Below are 18,651 nucleotides of genomic sequence, written 5' to 3'. Positions count from 1 at the left end.
AGGGGCAGAGAGAGACAGGGAGAGAGAAAGAATCCCAAGCAGGCTCCACACCGCCAGTGCAGAGCCCGATGCGGGGCTTGAACTCACGAACTTCAAGATCATGACCTGAGCCAACATCAGATGCTTAACCCACTGAGCCACCCAGGCTCCCCTGTTCTCTCAGTTTAAGAGTTCAGTTTTCTGCTTGTCACTTTTTTACCTATTAATTCTACTTCTAGCAATGAATCATTAAAAAAAACAGGGATCTTAAAAAAAAAACAGGGATCTTTATATAGATCTGTGTTCAAGAGTGTTTGCTACAGAGAAAGAGACATGCACAGACATACAGACAAAAGGAGAGAGAAAGACAAAAAGAGAAGAAACAGACTGGCAGACAGAGATAGACTGATAGAAACAATTTAAATGAATAATAACAGAAGTGATTATTAAAATATTGTATCTCTATACAAGGGACTATCTAAGGCAACAATTTAAAATATGTTACCGGGGCACCTGACTGGCTCAGTGAGTTGAGCATCCAACTCTTGATTTCAGGTCAGGTCATAATCCCAGGGTCAATGGATCAAGCCCTACATTAGGCTCCAAGCTGAGCAAGAGCCAATTTAAAATTATCTCTTTCCCTCTGCCCCTCTCCCCTGCTCGCTTGCTCTCTCTCTCTCTCTCTCTCTCTCTCTCACTGTAAAATAAGAAAAATATTTTAAATATTATGCTACTGAAAAATTACAAAGTGACACAGGAAAATGCACATGATATATTAAGTTTTTAAAAATGGAGAATATGGGGCACCTGGGTGGCTCAATCAGTTAAGCATCCAACTCTTGATTTTGGCTCAGGTCATGATCTCATGGTTTGTGGGACCGAGCCCTGCAATGGGTTTTGCACTGACAGCCCTGAGTCTGCTTGGGATTCTCTCTCTCAACTTGTCTCTCTCTCTCTCTCCCATAAATAATGAAAGAAAGAAAGAAAGAAAGAAAGAAAGAAAGAAAGAAAGAAAGAATATGACTTCTCAAACTATTGCAAAAAATAGAAAAGGAAGGAAAACTTCCAAATTCATTCTGTGAAACCAGCATTACAAAACCAGATAAAGACATACAAAAAAAAAGAACTACAAGCCAAAATCACTGATGAACATAGATGCAAAAGTACTCAACAAAATACCACCAAACTGAATCCAATAACACATTAAAAAAATCATTCACCACGATCAAGTGGAATTTTTCCTGGGATGCAAGGGTGGCTCAATATTTGCAAATATATCACTGTGATACATACATCAACATGAGAAAGGATAAGAACCATATGATCATTTCAATAGATGCAAAAAAGCCTATGACAAAGCACAACATCCTTTCATGACATAAATCCTCAAGAAACTAGGTTGAGAGGGAACGTACCTCAACATAATAAAGGCCATATATGAAAAATCCACAGATAACGTGATGTTCAATGGTGAAAAACTGAAAACGTTCCCTCTTAAGGTCAGGAAAAAGTCAAGGATGTCTACTCTCACCACTTTTATTCAACATAGTACTGGAAATCCTAGCCTCAGCCATTAGACACAAAAAGAAATAAAAGGGATCCAAATTGGCAAGAAACAAGTAACCTTTTGCAATTTGAAAATGACATGATACTCTATGTGAAAAACCACCAAAAAACTACTAAAACTAATAAATGGATTTACAAAGGTTGCAGGATACAAAATCAATGTATAGAAATCAGTTGCATTTTGGGGCGCCTGGGTGGCTCAAATGTTTAAGCATCTGACTTCAGCTCAAGTCATGATCTCATGGCTTATGAGTTTGAGGCCCCCGTTGGGCTCTGTGCTGGCAGCTCAGAGCCTGGAGCCTGATTTGAATTCTGTGTCTCCCTCTCTCTCTCTGCCTTTCCCCACTTGTGCTCTGTCTCTGTCTCTCTCTAAAAGAAATTGAAGATAATACAAACAAATGGAAAGATATTCCATGCTCATGAATTTGAAGAACATATATTGTTAAAATGACCATATAACCCAAAGCAATCTACAGATTTAATGTAAACCTCACCAAAACATTTTTTTTTTACCGAACTAGAAAAAAATATCCTAAAATTTGTATGCAAACACAAAGGACCCAGAATTGCCAAAACAATCTTCAAAAAGAAAAATAAAGCTAGATGTATGACACTTCCAGACTTAAAGTTATACCACAATGCTATCATAATCAAAAGAGTATGGTACTGGCACAAAAACAGACACACAGATCAACAGAACGGGACTAAAGCCCAGAAATAAACCCACAATTACATGGTAATTTAATCTTCAACAAAAGAGACAAGAACACACAATTGGAAAAGGCTCTTTGAAAATTACTGTTGGTAAAACTGGAGAGCTACATGCAAAGGAATGGAACTGGACCACTTTTGTACACTATACACAAAATAAATGCAAAATGGATGAAAGAACTAAATGTGAGACTTGAAACCATTAAAGTCCTACAAGGGAACACAGGCAATAATTTCTCTGACATTGGATATACCAATATTGTTCTAGATATGTCTGCCAAAGCAAGGGAAATATAATCAGAAATGAACTATAGGGACTACATCAAACTAAAATGTTTCTGTACAACAAAGGAAACAATCAACAAAACTAAAAAATAATGTACTGAATGGGAGAAGATATTTACAAATGACCTATCCAATAAAAGGTTAGTATCCAAAATATATAAAGAATCAACAACAGCCAAACTATGGACAGAGTGTAAATGTCCATCGACTAATGAATGGATAATGAATGCATAAAGAACATATGGTGTATACATGTATGGGCATGCATGCACGCGCGCGCACACACACACACACACACACACACACACACACACACTGGAACATTACTCATCTTCAAAAAGAATGAAATCTTGCCATATGCAACAATGTGGATGGAGCTAGAATGTATAATGTTAAGCGAAATAAGTCACTCAGAGAAAGACAAATACCATACAATTTCATTTATATGTGGGATTTAAGAAACAAAAAGGATGAACATATGGCAAGGGGGGAAAGAGAAGAGAGGGAAAAAAAACCACAAGAGACTCTTAATTCTAGAAAACGGACTATGGGTTGATGAAGGGAGGGGAGTGGGAGATGAGCTAGATGGGTGGTGGGTACTAAGGAGGGCACCTGTGATCACTGTTTTTCTTTTAATATGAAATTTATTGTCAAATTGGTTTCCATACAACACCCAGTTGGGATGTCCAGCTCATCCCAACAGGTGCCCTCCTCAATGTACATCACCCACTTTCCCCTCCCTCCCACCCCCCATCAATCCTCAGTTTATTCTCAGTTTTTAAGTGTCTCTTATGGTTTGCCTCCTTCCCTCACTGTAACTTTTTCTTCCCCCTTCCCCTGCCCCATGGTCTTCTGTTAAGTTTCTCAGGATCCACATAAGTGTGAAAATATATGGTATCCGTCTTTCTCTGCATGACTTATTTCACTTAGCATGACACTCTCCAGTTCCATCCATGCTGCTAAAAAAGGCCATGTTTCATTCTTTCTCATTGCCAAGTAGTATTCCATTGTATATATAAACCACAACTCCTTCATCCATTCATCAGTTGATGGACATTTAGGTTCTTTCCATAATTTGGCTATTGTTGAAACTGCTGCTATAAACATCGGGGTACAAGTGCCCCTATGCATCAGCACTCCTACATCTCTTGCATAAATACCTAGTAGTGCAATTGCTGGGTGGTAGGATAGTTCTATTTTTAATTTCGTGAGGAACCTCCACATTGTTTTCCAGAGTGGCTGCACCAGTTTGCATTCCCACGAACAGGACAAGAGGCTTCCTATTTCTCCACATCCTCTCCAGCATCTATAGTGTCCTGATTTGTTCATTTTAGCCACTCAGGCTGGCGTGAGGTGGTATCTGAGTGTGGTTTTGATTTGTATTTCCCTGACGAGGAGTGATGTTAAGCATCTTTTTATGTGCCTGTTGGCCATCTGGATGTCTTCTTTAGACAAGTGTCTACTCATGTTTTCTGCCCATTTCTTCACTGGATTTTTTTTTGGGGTGTGGAGTTTGGTGAGCTCTTTATAGATTTTGGATACTAGCCCTTTGTCCAATATGTCATTTGCAAATATCTTTTCCCATTCCGTTGGTTGCCTTTTAGTTTTGTTGACTGTTTCCTTTGCTGTGCAGAAGCATTTTATCTTCATGAGGTCCCAATAGTTCATTTTTGCTTTTAATTCCCTTGCCTTTGGAGATGTGTCAAGTAAGAAATTTCTGCGGCTGAGGTCAGAGAGGTTTTTTCCTGCTTTCTCCTCTAGGGTTTTGATGGTTTCCTGTCTCACATTCAGGTACTTCCTCCATTTTGAGTTTATTTTTGTGAATGGTGTAAGAGAGTGGTCTAGTTTCATCCTTCTGCATGTTGCTGTCCAGTTCTCCCAGCACCATTGGTTAAAGAGACTTTTTTCCATCGGATATTCTTTCCTGCTTTGTCAAAGATTAGTTGGCAATACTTTTGTGGGTCCAATTCTGGAGTCTCTATTCTACTACATTGGTGTCTGTGTCTGTTTTTGTGCCAATACCATGCTGTCTTGATAATGACAGCTTTGTAGTAGAGGCTAAAGTCTGGGATTGTGATGCCTCCTGCTTTGGTCTTCTTCAATATTACTCTGGCTATTCGGGGCCTTTTGTGGTTCCATGCAAATTTTAGGATTGCTTGTTCTAGCTTCGAGAAGAATGCTGGTGCAATTTTGATTGGGATTGCATTGAATGTGTGGATAGCTTTGGTTAGTATTGACATTTTGACAATATTTATTCTTCCAATCCATGAGCACGGAATGTTTTTCCATTTCTTTATATCTTCTTCAATTTCCTTCATAAGCTTTCTATAGTTTTCAGCATACAGATCTTTTGCATCTTTGGTTAGGTTTATTCCTAGGTATTTTATGCTTCTTGGTGCAATTGTGAATGGGATCAGTTTCTTTGTCTTTCTGTTGCTTCATTGTTAGTGTATAAGAATGCAGCTGATTTCTGTACATTAATTTTGCATCCTGTGACTTTGCCAAATTCATGTATCACTTCTAGCAGACTTTTGGTGGAGTCTATCAGGTTTTCCTAGTATAATATCGTTTCATCTGCAAAAAGTGAAAGCTTGACTTCATCTTTGCCAATTTTGATGCCTTTGATTTCCTTTTGTTGTCTGATTGCGGATGCTAGCACTTCCAACACTATGTTAAACAACAGCGGTGAGAGTGGACATCCTGTCGTGCTCCTGATCTCAGGGGGAAAGCTCTCAGTTTTTCCCCATTGAGGCTGATGTTAGCTGTGGTCTTTTCATAAATGGCTTTTATGATGTTTAAGTATGTTCCTTCTATCCCGAGTTTCTTGAGGGATTAAGAAAGGATGCTGAATTTTGTCAAATGCTTTTTCTGCATCTATTGACAGGATCATATGGTTCTTTTCTTTTGTTAATGTGATGTATCACATTGATTTGCGAATATTGAACCAGCTGTGAAGCCCAGGAATGAATCCACTTGATCATGGTGAATAATTCTTTTTATATGCTGTTGGATTCGATTTGCTAGTACCTTGTTGAGAAATTTTGCATCCATATTCATCATGGACATTGGCCTGTAGTTCTCTTTTTTTTGCTGGGTCTCTGTCTGGTTTAGGAATCAAAGTAATGCTTGCTTCACAGAATAAGTCTGGAAGTTTTCCTTCCCTTTCTATTTTTTGGAACAGCTTGAGAAAGAAAGGTATTATCTCTGCTTTAAATGTCTAGTAGAATTCCCCAGGGAAGCCATCTGGTCCTGGACTCTTATTTGTTGGGAGATTTTTGATAACTGATTCAATTTCCTTGCTGGTTATGGGTCTGTTCAAATTTTCTATTTCTTCCTGTTTGAGTTTTGGAAGCGTGTGGGTGCTTAGGAATTTGTCCATTTCTTCCAGGTTGTCCAGTTTGTTGGCATATAATTTTTCATGGTATTCCCTGAAAATTTCTTGTATTTCTGACGGATTGATTGTAATAATTCCATTTTCATTCATGATTTTATCTATTTGGGTCATCTCCCTTTTCTTTTTGAGAAGCCTGGCTAGCGGTTTATCAATTTGGTTTATTTTTCCAAAAAAACAACTCTTGGATTCATTGATTGCTCTAATCTTTTTTTAGATTCTATACTAAACAAATACTGCTTATTTCTCGTCTGATCTTTATTATTTCTCTTCTGCTGAGTTTGGGGTGTCTTTGCTGTTCTGCTTCTATAACTTTAACTGTGCTCTTAGATTTTATATTTGGGATTTTTTTTTTATTTCATGAGATAGGCCTGCATTGCAATGTATTTTCCTCTGAGGACTGCCTTTGCTGCATACCAAAGCATTTGCAATGTTGTATTTTCATTTTCATTTGTTTCCATAATTTTTTAATTTCTTCTCGAATTGCCTGGTTGATCCATTCATTCTTTAGTAGGGTGTTCTTTAACCTCCATGCTTTTGGAGGTTTCCCAGACGTTTTCCTGTGCTTGATTTCAAGCTTCATAGCATTGTGGTCTGAAAGTATGCATGGTATGATGTCAATTCTTGTATACTTATGAAGGGCTGTTTTGTGACCCAGTATGTGATCTATCTTGGAGAATGTTCCATGTGCACTCGAGAAGAAAGTATATTCTGTTGCTTTGGGATGCAGAGTTCTAAATAGATCTATCAAGTCCATCTGATCCAATGTATCATTCAGGGCCCTTGTTTCTTTATTTATTCTTCTCTCTAGATGTTCTTTCCATTGCTGTAAGTGGAGTTAAAGTCCCCTGAAATTACCACATTCTTATCAATAAGTTTGCTTATGTTTGTGATTAATTAATACATATTTGGGGGCTCTCGTATTCGGTGCAGAGACATTTATTATTCTTAGCTCTTCCTGATGGATAGACCCTGTAATTATGATATAATGCCCTTCTTCATCTCCTGTTACAACCTTTAACTTAAAGTCTAGTTTGCCTGATATAAGTATGGCTACTCCAGCTTTCTTTTCATTTCCCGTTGCATGATAGATAGTTCTCCATCCCCTCACTTTCAATCTGAAGGTGTCCTCAGGTCTAAAATGAGTCTCTTGTAGACAGCAAATGGATGGGTCTTGTGTTTTTATCAGTTCTGATACCCTATGCCTTTTGGTTGGAGCATTTAGTCCATTTGCATTCAATGTTATTATAGAAAGATATGGGTTTAGAGTCATTGTGATGTGTATAGGTTTCATGCTTGTAGTGATGTCTCTGGCACTTTGTGGTCCTTGCAACATTTCACTCACAGAGTCCCCCTGAGGATCTCTTGTAGGGCTGGTTTAGTGGTGATGAATTCCTTCAGTTTTTGTTTGTTAGGGAAAATCTTTATCTCTCCTTCTATTCTGAATGACAGACTTGCTGGATAAAGGATTCTTGGCTGCATATTTTTTTCTGTTCATTACACTAAAGATTTCCTGCCATTCCTTTCTGGCCTGCCAAGTTTCAGTAGATAGGTCTGCAACTACCCTTATGTGTCTACCTTTGTATGTTGGGGCCAATGTATCCCTAGGTGCTTTCAGAATTCTCTCTTTATCCTTGTATTTTGCCAGTTTCACTATGATATGTCATGTAGAAGATCGTTTCATGTTATATCTGAACGGAGTTCTTTGTGTCTCTTGGATTTCAATGCCTATTTCCTTCCCCAGATCAGGGAAGTTCTCAGCTATGATTTGTTCAAGTACACCTTCAGCCCCTTTCTCTCTCTCTTCTTCTTCTGGAATTCCTATGATGCGGATATTGTTCCATTTGATTGCATCACTTAGTTCTCTAATTCTCCCCTCATACTCCTGGATTTTTTTATCTCTCTTTTTCTCAGCTTCCTCTTTTTCCATAATTTCATCTTCTAATTTACCTGTCTCTCCTCTGCCTCTTCAATCCGTGCTGTGGCCGCCTCCATTTTATTTTGCACCTCATTTATAGCATTTTTTACCACCTCATGACTCTTTTATAGTCCCTTGATCTCTGTAGCAATAGATTCTGTTGTCCTCTATGCTTTTTTCAAGCCCAGTGATTAATTTTATGACTATTATTCTAAATTATTGTTCTGTTATATTGCTTAAATAGGTTTTGATGAATTCATTAGCTGTCGCTACTTCCTGGCATTTCTTTTGAGAAGAATTCTTCCGTTTCATCATAATTTGGGTAGTTTTCTATCCTTTATTCGTTTTAATTTTTTTAATGTTTTTATTTATTTTTGAGACAGAGAGAGACAGAGCATGAGCAGGGGAGGGGCAGAGACAGAGGGAGACACAATCCGAAGCAGGCTCCAGGCTCTGAGCTGTCAGCACAGAGCCTGATGTGGGCCCAAACTTATGGACTGTGAGATCATGACCTGAGCCAAAGCGGACACCCAACCGACCGATCCACCCAGGTGCCCCAAGTCCTTTATGCGTTTTAAAAGCTTGTGTGCTCTGTACCTGCAAACACTGCTGTATTAAAGGAGCGTTATATACTGTCCAAGGCCTGACCCTTCAGGAGGTGTTTAATCGGGGATTGTTACTTGCTCTCTGTTGTTGTGACTTTGGTTATTTTATTACCCTACTCGTAGTAATATTTTGTACCCTCCACCAGATTTGTTCCTTGGAGTAGCCCTGTAAAGGAAAACAGACAGACAAACAGGAGACAAAAACATGCAAACACACAAGCAAATAACACAAACAAATAAACAAAAACAAAAACCTAACGGCTAAAAACCAAAAACCCAAAAACACAGACTACAAGTAAAGAAGAGGTTGGAGGAAGTGCTGAGGGAAAAGCACATCCAAAGAGAAATGACAACAGTGGGGCGGGGGATAAACGTTGATTGGGCAGTTGATTAGTCAGAGAGACTAAAAGGCTTAATCCAGAGAGAGAGAAAGGAAAATAAAGAAGGAGGCGGGGAAAATGAAATGAAGATAAAATTACCCATACAGAGAAACTATATGGCTTGATTATTCCAGAGAGAGAGAAAGGAGTGTAAAGAAGGAGGTGTAGAACATGCATCAAGACAATGCATTAAATATGTCTGTTTAGACAGACCAAAAACCAGAGTAACCAGCCAAGGGGAGGGAAGAGATAAGGAGGAGAAATGGCGGGGGGGGGGGGGGGGGGGGGCGGGAGCGGCGGATGAAGGCAGGTTCTGTGCTATCATGGAGCCCTCCAGGGAGGGAACCACTTTCTCAAGCTGCAGACTGAGCCTGTGACCTACAATCGCACCCAGGCGTGGCTCCCCTCCTCCCCAGCTGTGCGAACAGGGAGCTGGCCCCAGTCCGAAGAAAGCCCCGCAGTTAGAGATTGGATCCCTCTCAGTCTCAGTCCGAGGTCTTTCTCGAGCACTGGGTTTTGTATGTAAGTTATCAATCACCAAATTCCGTTCCTGAAACCAATACTGCACTGAATGTTAACTAAAATTTAAATATAAAAAAAATTTAAAAACATCAATATATACATAAATCATTATGTTGTACACCTTTAATGTTTATAATGTTATATGTCAATTATATCTCATAAAACTTAAAAAAAATAAAAATTAAAAAAAACAAAATATATGAAAAACTTCTAAAACTCAACACAAAAATATAAGCCCATTACAGAATGTTCAGAAGAGAGTCAGAGCTTGGGAAGATGGTGGAGTAGGAGGATGCAGAGCTCAACCCTTCCTACATTTTCAACTAGATATCATCCACACCCAAGTCAATAAACTGGAGAGTGATCCAAAGACAGGCAAAACAAACTCCACAACTAGAGATGAAGCTGCATTTGAAAAGTTAAGAAGGTCAGAGGCCAAAGAGGCTTCCCACAAAAGGAATGAAATTATGTGCATAAAGAGAGCAGAGAAACTGACCCTCACACCAGGGAGTTCACAGGAGGAATACTGATCCCCACAAAGTTTGGCTCTAAGAACCAGAGGGGCAGGGGCACCTGGGTGGCAAAGTCTGTTGAGCACCCGACTCTCGATTTCAGCTCAGGTTATAATCCCAGGGGCATGGGATCAAGGCATGCAACAGGCTCCACACTGAGCACAGAGCCTGCTTAAGATATTCTCTCTCTCTCTCCATCTGCCCTGTTTGCGTTCTCTCTCTTAAAAAACCACACACACACACACACACACACACACACACACAAAAGAGGGACTACATTCTATGAGTTTGTAACACCAGTGGGGCTTACAACCTGGAGCTTTATAGGTCAGCTGACTTAGCACTGGGCAAGCCAGGTGGGTGAATGACAGGTGGGTTGCCACACTTAAAGAGACAGCAGAGAGGCAACATAAAAATGGCAGCTTATACAAAGCCAGGGGAAACAGGAGTCAGATCTGTTCATACTGATTTTGGACTGTATTGGGGACTTTTCCTAAAATGAGGGAGCTGGCACATGCCATTTTTGTCCCCTGCCCATAGCATAAGCACAGAGACACCTGCAGAAGGCGAGAATGCACAGACGCTTGCTACCTAACCCACCAGCAGTATTCCACACCCATGAGTTCTGCTGAGGATTGCCTACTCCAAGCCTGCAAGCCTTGGCCCTATACTCAGGGCAAATTATGTTAAAGACACACAGGTACCCTGCCTAGCAACAGGTGCACAGCTGCCAAAGGGCAACAGGCATGTCACCAGCACCATATCCAGCTATGCACACCCACCACCCTCATGTATCCTGCCCAACTGTGATCCCCAGCCACCATCGCACATTGAGCCCAAACTCATGGCCTGGCCTCAATGGCACATAGTCCCCAGGGGTTGTGGGAGGGGGGATGGGCTAAATGGGTAAGGGGCATTAAGGAATCTAGTGAAATCATTGCTTCACTATATACTAACTAGTTTGGATGTAAATTTTAAAAAATAAAAAATAAAGTTAAAAAAATAAAAATTAAAAAAAAAAAGTACAGGGAAACAAATGAAAATGAAAACACAATGATCCAAAACCTCTGGGATGTAGCAAAAGTGGTTTTAAGAGGGAATTTACAACAATACAGGTCTACCTCAAGAAGGAAGGAATATCTCAAATAAACAACCTGACCATGCACCTAAAGGAGGTAGAAAAAGTACAACAGTCAAAACCTAAAACCAGAAGAAAAATGGAAATAACAAAGATGGGATTAGAAATAAAAGATATAGAAACTAAAAACAAAACAAAGCAAAGCAAAGCAAAACAAAACAAAACAAAACAAACAATAGAACAGATCAATGACACCAGGAGCTGGTTCTTTGAAAAAAATTATAAAATTGTTAAACCTCTAGTCAGACTTGTCAAGAAAAAAGAGAAAGGGCTCAAATAAATAAAATCACAAATGAGAAAAGAGAAATAACAACCAATATCAAACGTATAATCATAAGAGAATACTATGAAAAACTATATGCCAACAAATTGGATAATCTAGAAGAAATGGATAAATTCCTAGAAACATATAAACTACCAAAACTGAAACAGAAGGAAATAGAAAATTTGAACAGAGACAACCAGCAAAGAAATTGAGTCAGTAATCAAAAAATTCCCAACAAACAAAAGTTAGGGACCAGATGGCTTCACAGATGAATTTTAACAAAATTTAAAGAAGAGTTAATACCTATTCTTCTCAAACTATTCCAAAAAAACAGAAAAGGAAGGAAAACTTCCAAATCCACTCTATGAGGTCAGCATTACTCTGATACAAAATCCAGATAAAGACACCACTCAAAAAGAGAACTACAGGCCAATATCCCTGATGAACATAGATGCAAATAATCAATTTTGAAAAGGAAAAGCAAAGTTGAAGACATCACAATTCTGGATTTCAAGTTATACTCCCAAACTGTAGTAATCAAACAGTATGGTACGGGCACAAAGAGACACAAAAACCAATGAAAAGAAATAGAAGATGCAGAATAAACCCACAACTTCAGGGTTAATTAATCTTTGACAAAGCAGGAAACAATATGCAATGATAAAAGGACAGTCTATTCAACAAATGGTGTTGGAAAAACTGGACAGCAACATGCAAAAGAATGAAATTCCACCTCTTTCTTATACCATACACATAAATAAGTTCAAAATGGATTAAAGATCTGAATGTGAGACCTGAAACTGTAAAATTCCTAGAAGAGAACACAGGCATTAACTTCTTTGAAATCAGCAGTAGCAAATTCTTTCTATTTATATCTCCTGAGGAAAAGGAAACAAAAGCAAAAATGATCTACTGGGATGACATCAAAATAAAAAGCTTCTGCACATCAAAGGAAACAACTAAAAAAACTAAAAGGCAACCTATGGAATGGGAGAAGATACTTGCAAATTACATATCCAATAAAGGGCTAGTATGCAAAATATATAAAGAATTTATAAAACTCAACATACAAAAACAAATAATCGAATTAAAAAGTTGTCAGAAGACTTAAACAGACATTTCTCCAAAGAAGACACTCAGGCCAAAAGACACATGAAAAATGCTCATCATCACTTATCATCACGGCATTGCAAATCAAAACTATAATGAGATATCACCTCACACCTGTCACAATGACTAAAATCAACAACACAAGTAACAACAGGTGTTTATGAGGATGTGTAGAAAAGGGAACCCTCATGCACTATTGCTGAAAATGCAAACTGGTATAGCCACTGTGGAAGACAGTATGGAGGTTCCTCAAAATGTTAAAAACAAAACTACCCTATGATTCAGTAATCACACTACTAGGTGTTTACATAAAGGAGACATAAACACTAATTCAAAGGGATACATGCACCCCTATGTTAATAGCAGCATTTACAGTAGCCAAGATATGGAAGCAGTACAAATGTCCATCGATTGATGAACGGATAAAGAAGATATGGGGTGCCTGGGTGGCTCAGTTGGTTAAGCGTCTGACTTCGGCTTAGGTCATGATCTCACAGTTCATGAGTTTGAACCTCTGTGCTGACAGCAGAGAGCCCACTTTGGATCCTCTGTCCCCGTCTCTCCACCCCTCCCCCAATCATGTACATGTACTCTCTCTCTTCAAAATAAACATTAAAAAATTTTTTAAAAAGATATGGTTGGGGTGCCTGGGTGGCTCAGTCAGTTGAGTGTCCGACTTCAGCTCAGGTCATGATCTTGCAGTCTGTGGGTTCGAGCCCCGCATTGGGCTCTGTGCTAACAGCTCAGACACTGGAGCCTGCTTCAGATTCTGTGTCTCCCCCTCTCGCTGCCCCTCCTCCCTCTCATGCTCTGTCTCTGTCTCTTTGTCTCACAAATAAATAAACATTAAAAAAATTTAAAGATACGGTATATACATACAAAGTAGGTTACTCAGAAATAAAAAAGAATGAAATCTTGTCATTTGCAACAAAATGGATGGAGTTCAACAATATAATGCTAAGTGCAATAAGTCAGTCAGAGAAAGACAAATACCATAAGATTTTACTCATATATAGAATTTAAGAAACAAAACAAATAAGCGGAAGATTAAAATAAAAGAGAGAAGGAGAGAGAGACACTCAAGAAACAGACTCCTAACTATAGAGAACAAACTGATGATCACCAGAGGGCATGTGCATGGGGGATGGATAAAATAAGTGATGGATATTAAAGAGTACACTTATGATGAGCACTAAGTGATATATATGATTTTTGAGTAACTATATTGTACAACTGAAACTAATATAACATTGTATGTTAACTATACTAGAATTAAAATTAAAAACTTAATGAAATTAAAATATATGTGTGTGTGTGTGTTCAGCAAAAAAAAAGGAAGAATATGAAATTATATAATGGTTTAAGCATCCATCCAAGATGTATATACCAATTAGTTAGAAATATCAGCTTTAAAGTTTGGATTCCAATCAGACTATCAATTGCTAGTTCAATGACCATAGGCAAATTGCTTTACCCCTCTAATCTTCAATATCTTCATTTGTAAAGATGAGTATGCTAACACCTATCATACAGGTTTATTGAAAGATTAAATGATAAAACAAATGCATAACATTTAAGGTGTCTACCAAAAAGAAAACATTTGCTACTATTACTAGCACTATTACAACCTTAATAATGTAAAATACTATACATACATATAGAAAAAAGATGAAAAAAGTGAATTTCATTTTCTTCCTTGTATTTGGCCTATACTTCCTAATACATAATATTCTTATCAGAAAAAATTTTAATGAGAGAAACATTAGCGCTTCACATGCTTTATACTCACCTCTTAAGAAACATGGCCCCTCTCTGTCAACACAGACCTCTACACACACTCTCAAGCAAATAATATTTACACACTGACCTGAAGCACAGTAAGTTGGAATTTAGTCCCCTTCTCTGATCGAGGACAGGAAGCTCTTCTTTGTTTGATCCGATCTTGTTTGCCATTGCCATATAGGTTATCAGGAGTATTGATGTTTTCCTTCACAGCTGCCACATCTTGATTCAGACTAGTTATTAAAAAAAAAAGCAACTCCTATTCAATTTCTCAGAGCAAACACTATGCCATAATTCTCAAAGCCCAATATTTAACCCAAATCAGAATTATCATTGGAAATTCTATGATAGCTAGAATAATTCCATTCTCATGGCAAAATTCTAGACAACTTCCAATTATAAAATAATACATTATGAATTTAAGGAAAATAAATAAGAAATATAATATGTGAGAATATACAAATAGCAAATTGTATACCCATTTAAGGGTGAATTTAATAGTATGTGAATTATATCTCAATAAAGATGTTTTTAAAAATTATGAAACACTGAGATAATATGTATTTATTTGGCAATCACCTGACACTAGTGGGAATGAAAGAAAAACAGTGTCAGTGATGGACCTCTGTGGAACCTTTTATCAGAGGATTCTCTTGATCAGCTTTATCTTGTTTGTTTTTTGGGTATATTATTAATTTGTTCAAATAAAACTTCTAAAAACCAATTTTCACTCAAAATATACCTGTTTATGTGAAAAAAATCAATAGGGTATATATAGATAGACCAAGTGAGGAAGATAGGAATAGGGCAAGAGAAAGAACAAAAAATGAAAATCAATGAAGAAAATGTACTAGTGGGTTGTTGGAAGATAGCAGTGGAGTAGGAGTACTCTAAGCTCACCTTGTCCCACAAATACAACCAGATAACTATCAAATAATCCTAAATACACCAGAAAATGACCTGAAGACTGGCAGAGCATACTACACAACTAAAGGTAGAAAAGAGGCCACATCGAAGAAGGTAAAAAGTGCAGAGATGTGGTTGGGGAGTGAAATAGACCATGACCATGGGAGTGGAGAGAATGCACTGGTTGTAGAGAAGGGTGAGAGGGACTAACACGCAGGGGAGTGCTTGGGGGAAACAAATTCCATAGCAATTGGCTTGTAAAGCAAGAGGGGCCAAATTTCATGACTACTGGCAACTAGAGGAGCATAAAGTCTGGAGTTTTAAAGGTCACCGGGCTTGGCTAGGATACAGCATGGAGGGCATTATGTTGCTCTTGCAGAGAAGGCAGGCAAACAACCTGTGGTTATACAGCACAGAAACAGTGATATGAAAAGTACCTGGCACATACAGTGGAGAGGGTTGTTTATTTTGGACTACATCCAAGAGAGGCAGTGTTCACGGAGAGAAATCTTCAGGAAAAAAATAACAAGACAGTGCCATTTCTCTCCACTGACCCTAAGCATAAGCACAGGGACACCTATAGGAACCAACACAACACCAACACTCGCTTACACCAAGCCCTGTCCCCCATATTCCAGTGGAACCACCCTTCTCATTTTCCAGTGATGCCTTAGCAGTCCCCTCCTCTAGAAAACTGGCCCCAAACCCTGCTCACACCACACCTTCCCACTCAGGAGTTTTGAGGAGCCTCAGTTACAGCAGCAGTGGCAACAGGTCTCATTTCACAAACAGACCAGAGCACACCTAAGTTAAAATGTGCCACATTCAGTCCAGGGACCAGACATTCCTTGTAATAGGCAAACAAAGCCTCTGTAGACGACTGACCTAAAGGATACAGCGGCAAAGACAAAACATAAGAGCACATGCAGAACACACTGGAGACACTCCAGGAAGCACCAGGCCTAGGGAAACAGGGGACACTACATGGCAGGGCACTACAGGATCTCTTCATCATAAGATCATTATCCTGAGGAACAGAAGATGTAGCTTATTTCCTAACACAGAAAATGGGCACAGAAATGTAGGTAAAATGAAAAGACAGAGAAATTTATCCCAAATTAAAGAACAGTACAAGGCCATGTCCAGAGATCTAAGCAAAACAGAAATAAGTAACATGCCCAATAGAGAATTTAAAGTAATGATCACAAAGATACTCACTGGACTTGAGAAAAGAGTGGAAGACATCAGTGAGACCCTTAACACAGAGATAAGGAATAAAATAGCATTGATAAAGGGCTCAATAAACCAAATGAGAAGCATGCTAGATGGAATGAAGAGCAGGATGGAAGAAGCAGAGGAACAACTCAGTGACCTAGAAGACAGAATAATGGAAAGTAATCAAGTTGAACAAGAGAGAAAAGAACTATGAAAAATGAAAACAGACTTAGGGAACACAGTGACTCCACCAAATGAAATAGTATTCATATTATAGGAGTCCTAGAAGAAGGAAGACAAAAGAGGGTACAAAATTTACTTGAAAAAATAATAGCTGAAAACTTCCCTGATCTGGGGAAGGTAACAGACATCCAGATCCAGGAGGCACAGGGAACTCCCATCAAAATTAACAAAAGGAGGTCAACACCAAGATATATTGTAATTAAACTGGCAAAATATAGTGATAAAGAAAAAAATTTTAAAGCAGCAAGGCAAAAGAAGATACCCAAAAGGCTAGAAACCCAAAAAGGCTAGCAGGGGATTTTTCAGCAGAAACTTTGCAAGCCAAAAGTGAGTGGCCTCATATATTCAACTGCTGAATGGGAAAAATCTGTAGCTAAGAATACTCTATTCAGCAAGGCTATCAATCAGAATAGAAGGAGAGATAAAGAGCTTCCTAGGCAAATAAAAACTAAAGGAGCTCATGACCAAAAAACCAACCCTGTAAGAAATATTTAAGGGGACTCGTTGAGTGGAAAGGAGAGACCAAAAGTGACAGTATAAAAGTAGGAAACAAAAGGAGTAAAAAATAATATTTCTGTCAAAAATCAGACAAGGCATTCACAAAATAAAAGGAAAATTTGTCAAATATGTAAATATGTGAAATATGATAAAATATACCTAAAATGTGGGCAGGAGAGAAGTAAAGAATGGTTCTAATTTTAAATGATGATAAAATTAATATAGACAGCTATATGCATAAGAGGTTATATACAAACCTAATGTTAATCATATATCAAAAATCATTAATAAGTATGTAAAGAACAAAGAGAAAAAATCCAAATATATCAATAAGGAAAATCATCAATGATCAGAGAAAATGATCAGAGAAAATCTTCAGAAACCACAAAACAAATAATAAAATGAGAATACATTATCAATAATTACTTTGAATATAAATGGACTAAATGCTCCAATCAAAAGACATCGCCAGCACATATACTAAAAGACATAGGAGGACAGAATGGAAAGAAAGCAAGACAAATCTATATGTGGCTTATAAGAGACCCATTTTAGACCTAAAGACACAAGCAGAATGAAAATGAGGGCGTGGAGAAATGTCTATCATAAAAATGGATGTCAACAGAAAGATGAGGAGCAATACTTATATCAGAGAAAATAGACTTTAAAACAAAGACAGTAACAAGAAACAAAGAAGGACACTATATAAGCATAAAGGGGATATCCAACAAGAAGTTGTAACAATTCTTAATAACTAGGACACCCATCTTACGAGCAACAAAAGACATAAAACAGTTAATAACAAACATAAAAATCAATAATAATACAATAATAGTTGAGTACTTTAACACCCAACTTACATCAGTGGACAGATCATTTAAACAGAACATCAACAAGAAAACAATGATTTTGAATGCCACACTGGAACAGCTGGATTTAATAGATACATTCAGAACATTCTATCCCAAACAGCAGAATACATGTTTTTTTAAAGTGCACATGAAACATTCTCCAGAATAGATCACATATTAGATCTCAAAACAAGTCTCACCAAATTGAAGAAGTTTTAAGTCATACCATGCATATTTTCAGGCCACAATGCTACAAAACTAGAAGTCAACCACAGGAAAAAAACCTGTAAAGATCACAAATACATGCAGGTTAAATAACATGCTACTAAACAATGAATGGCTCAACCAGGAAATCAAGGAAGAAATAATAGCACATGAAAACAAATGAAAATGAAAACACAAGGTTCCAAAACCTCTGGGAAGGAGCAAAAGCAGTTCTAAGAGGGAAGTTCAAAGCAATTCAGGCCTACCTCAAGAAGCAAAAAAAAAAAAAAAAAACCTCAAATAAATAACCTAACCTTACACTCAGAGAAGACAGAAAAAGTACAACAAACAAAACCTAAAACCAGCAGAAGGAATGAAATAATAAATATTAGAGCAGAAATAAATGATATAGAAACTAAAGAAACAATAGAAAAAAATCAATGAAACCAGGAACTGGTTCTTTGAAAAAAATTAATAAAATTGGTAGACCTCTAGTTAGACTTATCAAAAAAAAAAAAAAGGAGAAAGGACCCAAATAGACAAAATCACAAATAAGGGAGGATAAATAAC

General features: G+C 37.8%; 1 protein-coding gene across 2 annotated transcripts in view; it reads right to left on the bottom strand.

The window, feature by feature from the left end:
* WNK3 (WNK lysine deficient protein kinase 3) overlaps nucleotides 1–18,651 on the bottom strand; it is a 185,130-nt gene that overhangs the window by 49,401 nt on the left and 117,078 nt on the right. For both annotated transcript variants that reach the window (XM_081794294.1, XM_081794293.1), the window contains exon 12: nucleotides 14,250–14,397. In XM_081794294.1, coding sequence (XP_081650420.1) covers nucleotides 14,250–14,397 — 148 coding nt within the window. The remainder of the gene's footprint in view (nucleotides 1–14,249; nucleotides 14,398–18,651) is intronic.

The sequence above is a fragment of the Panthera onca genome, chromosome X (genome assembly GCF_046562875.1).
Source record: "Panthera onca isolate mPanOnc1 chromosome X, mPanOnc1 haplotype 2, whole genome shotgun sequence".
In the NCBI taxonomy this organism is placed as follows: Eukaryota; Metazoa; Chordata; class Mammalia; order Carnivora; family Felidae; genus Panthera; species Panthera onca.
This window is presented reverse-complemented; position numbering and strand designations above follow the sequence as displayed.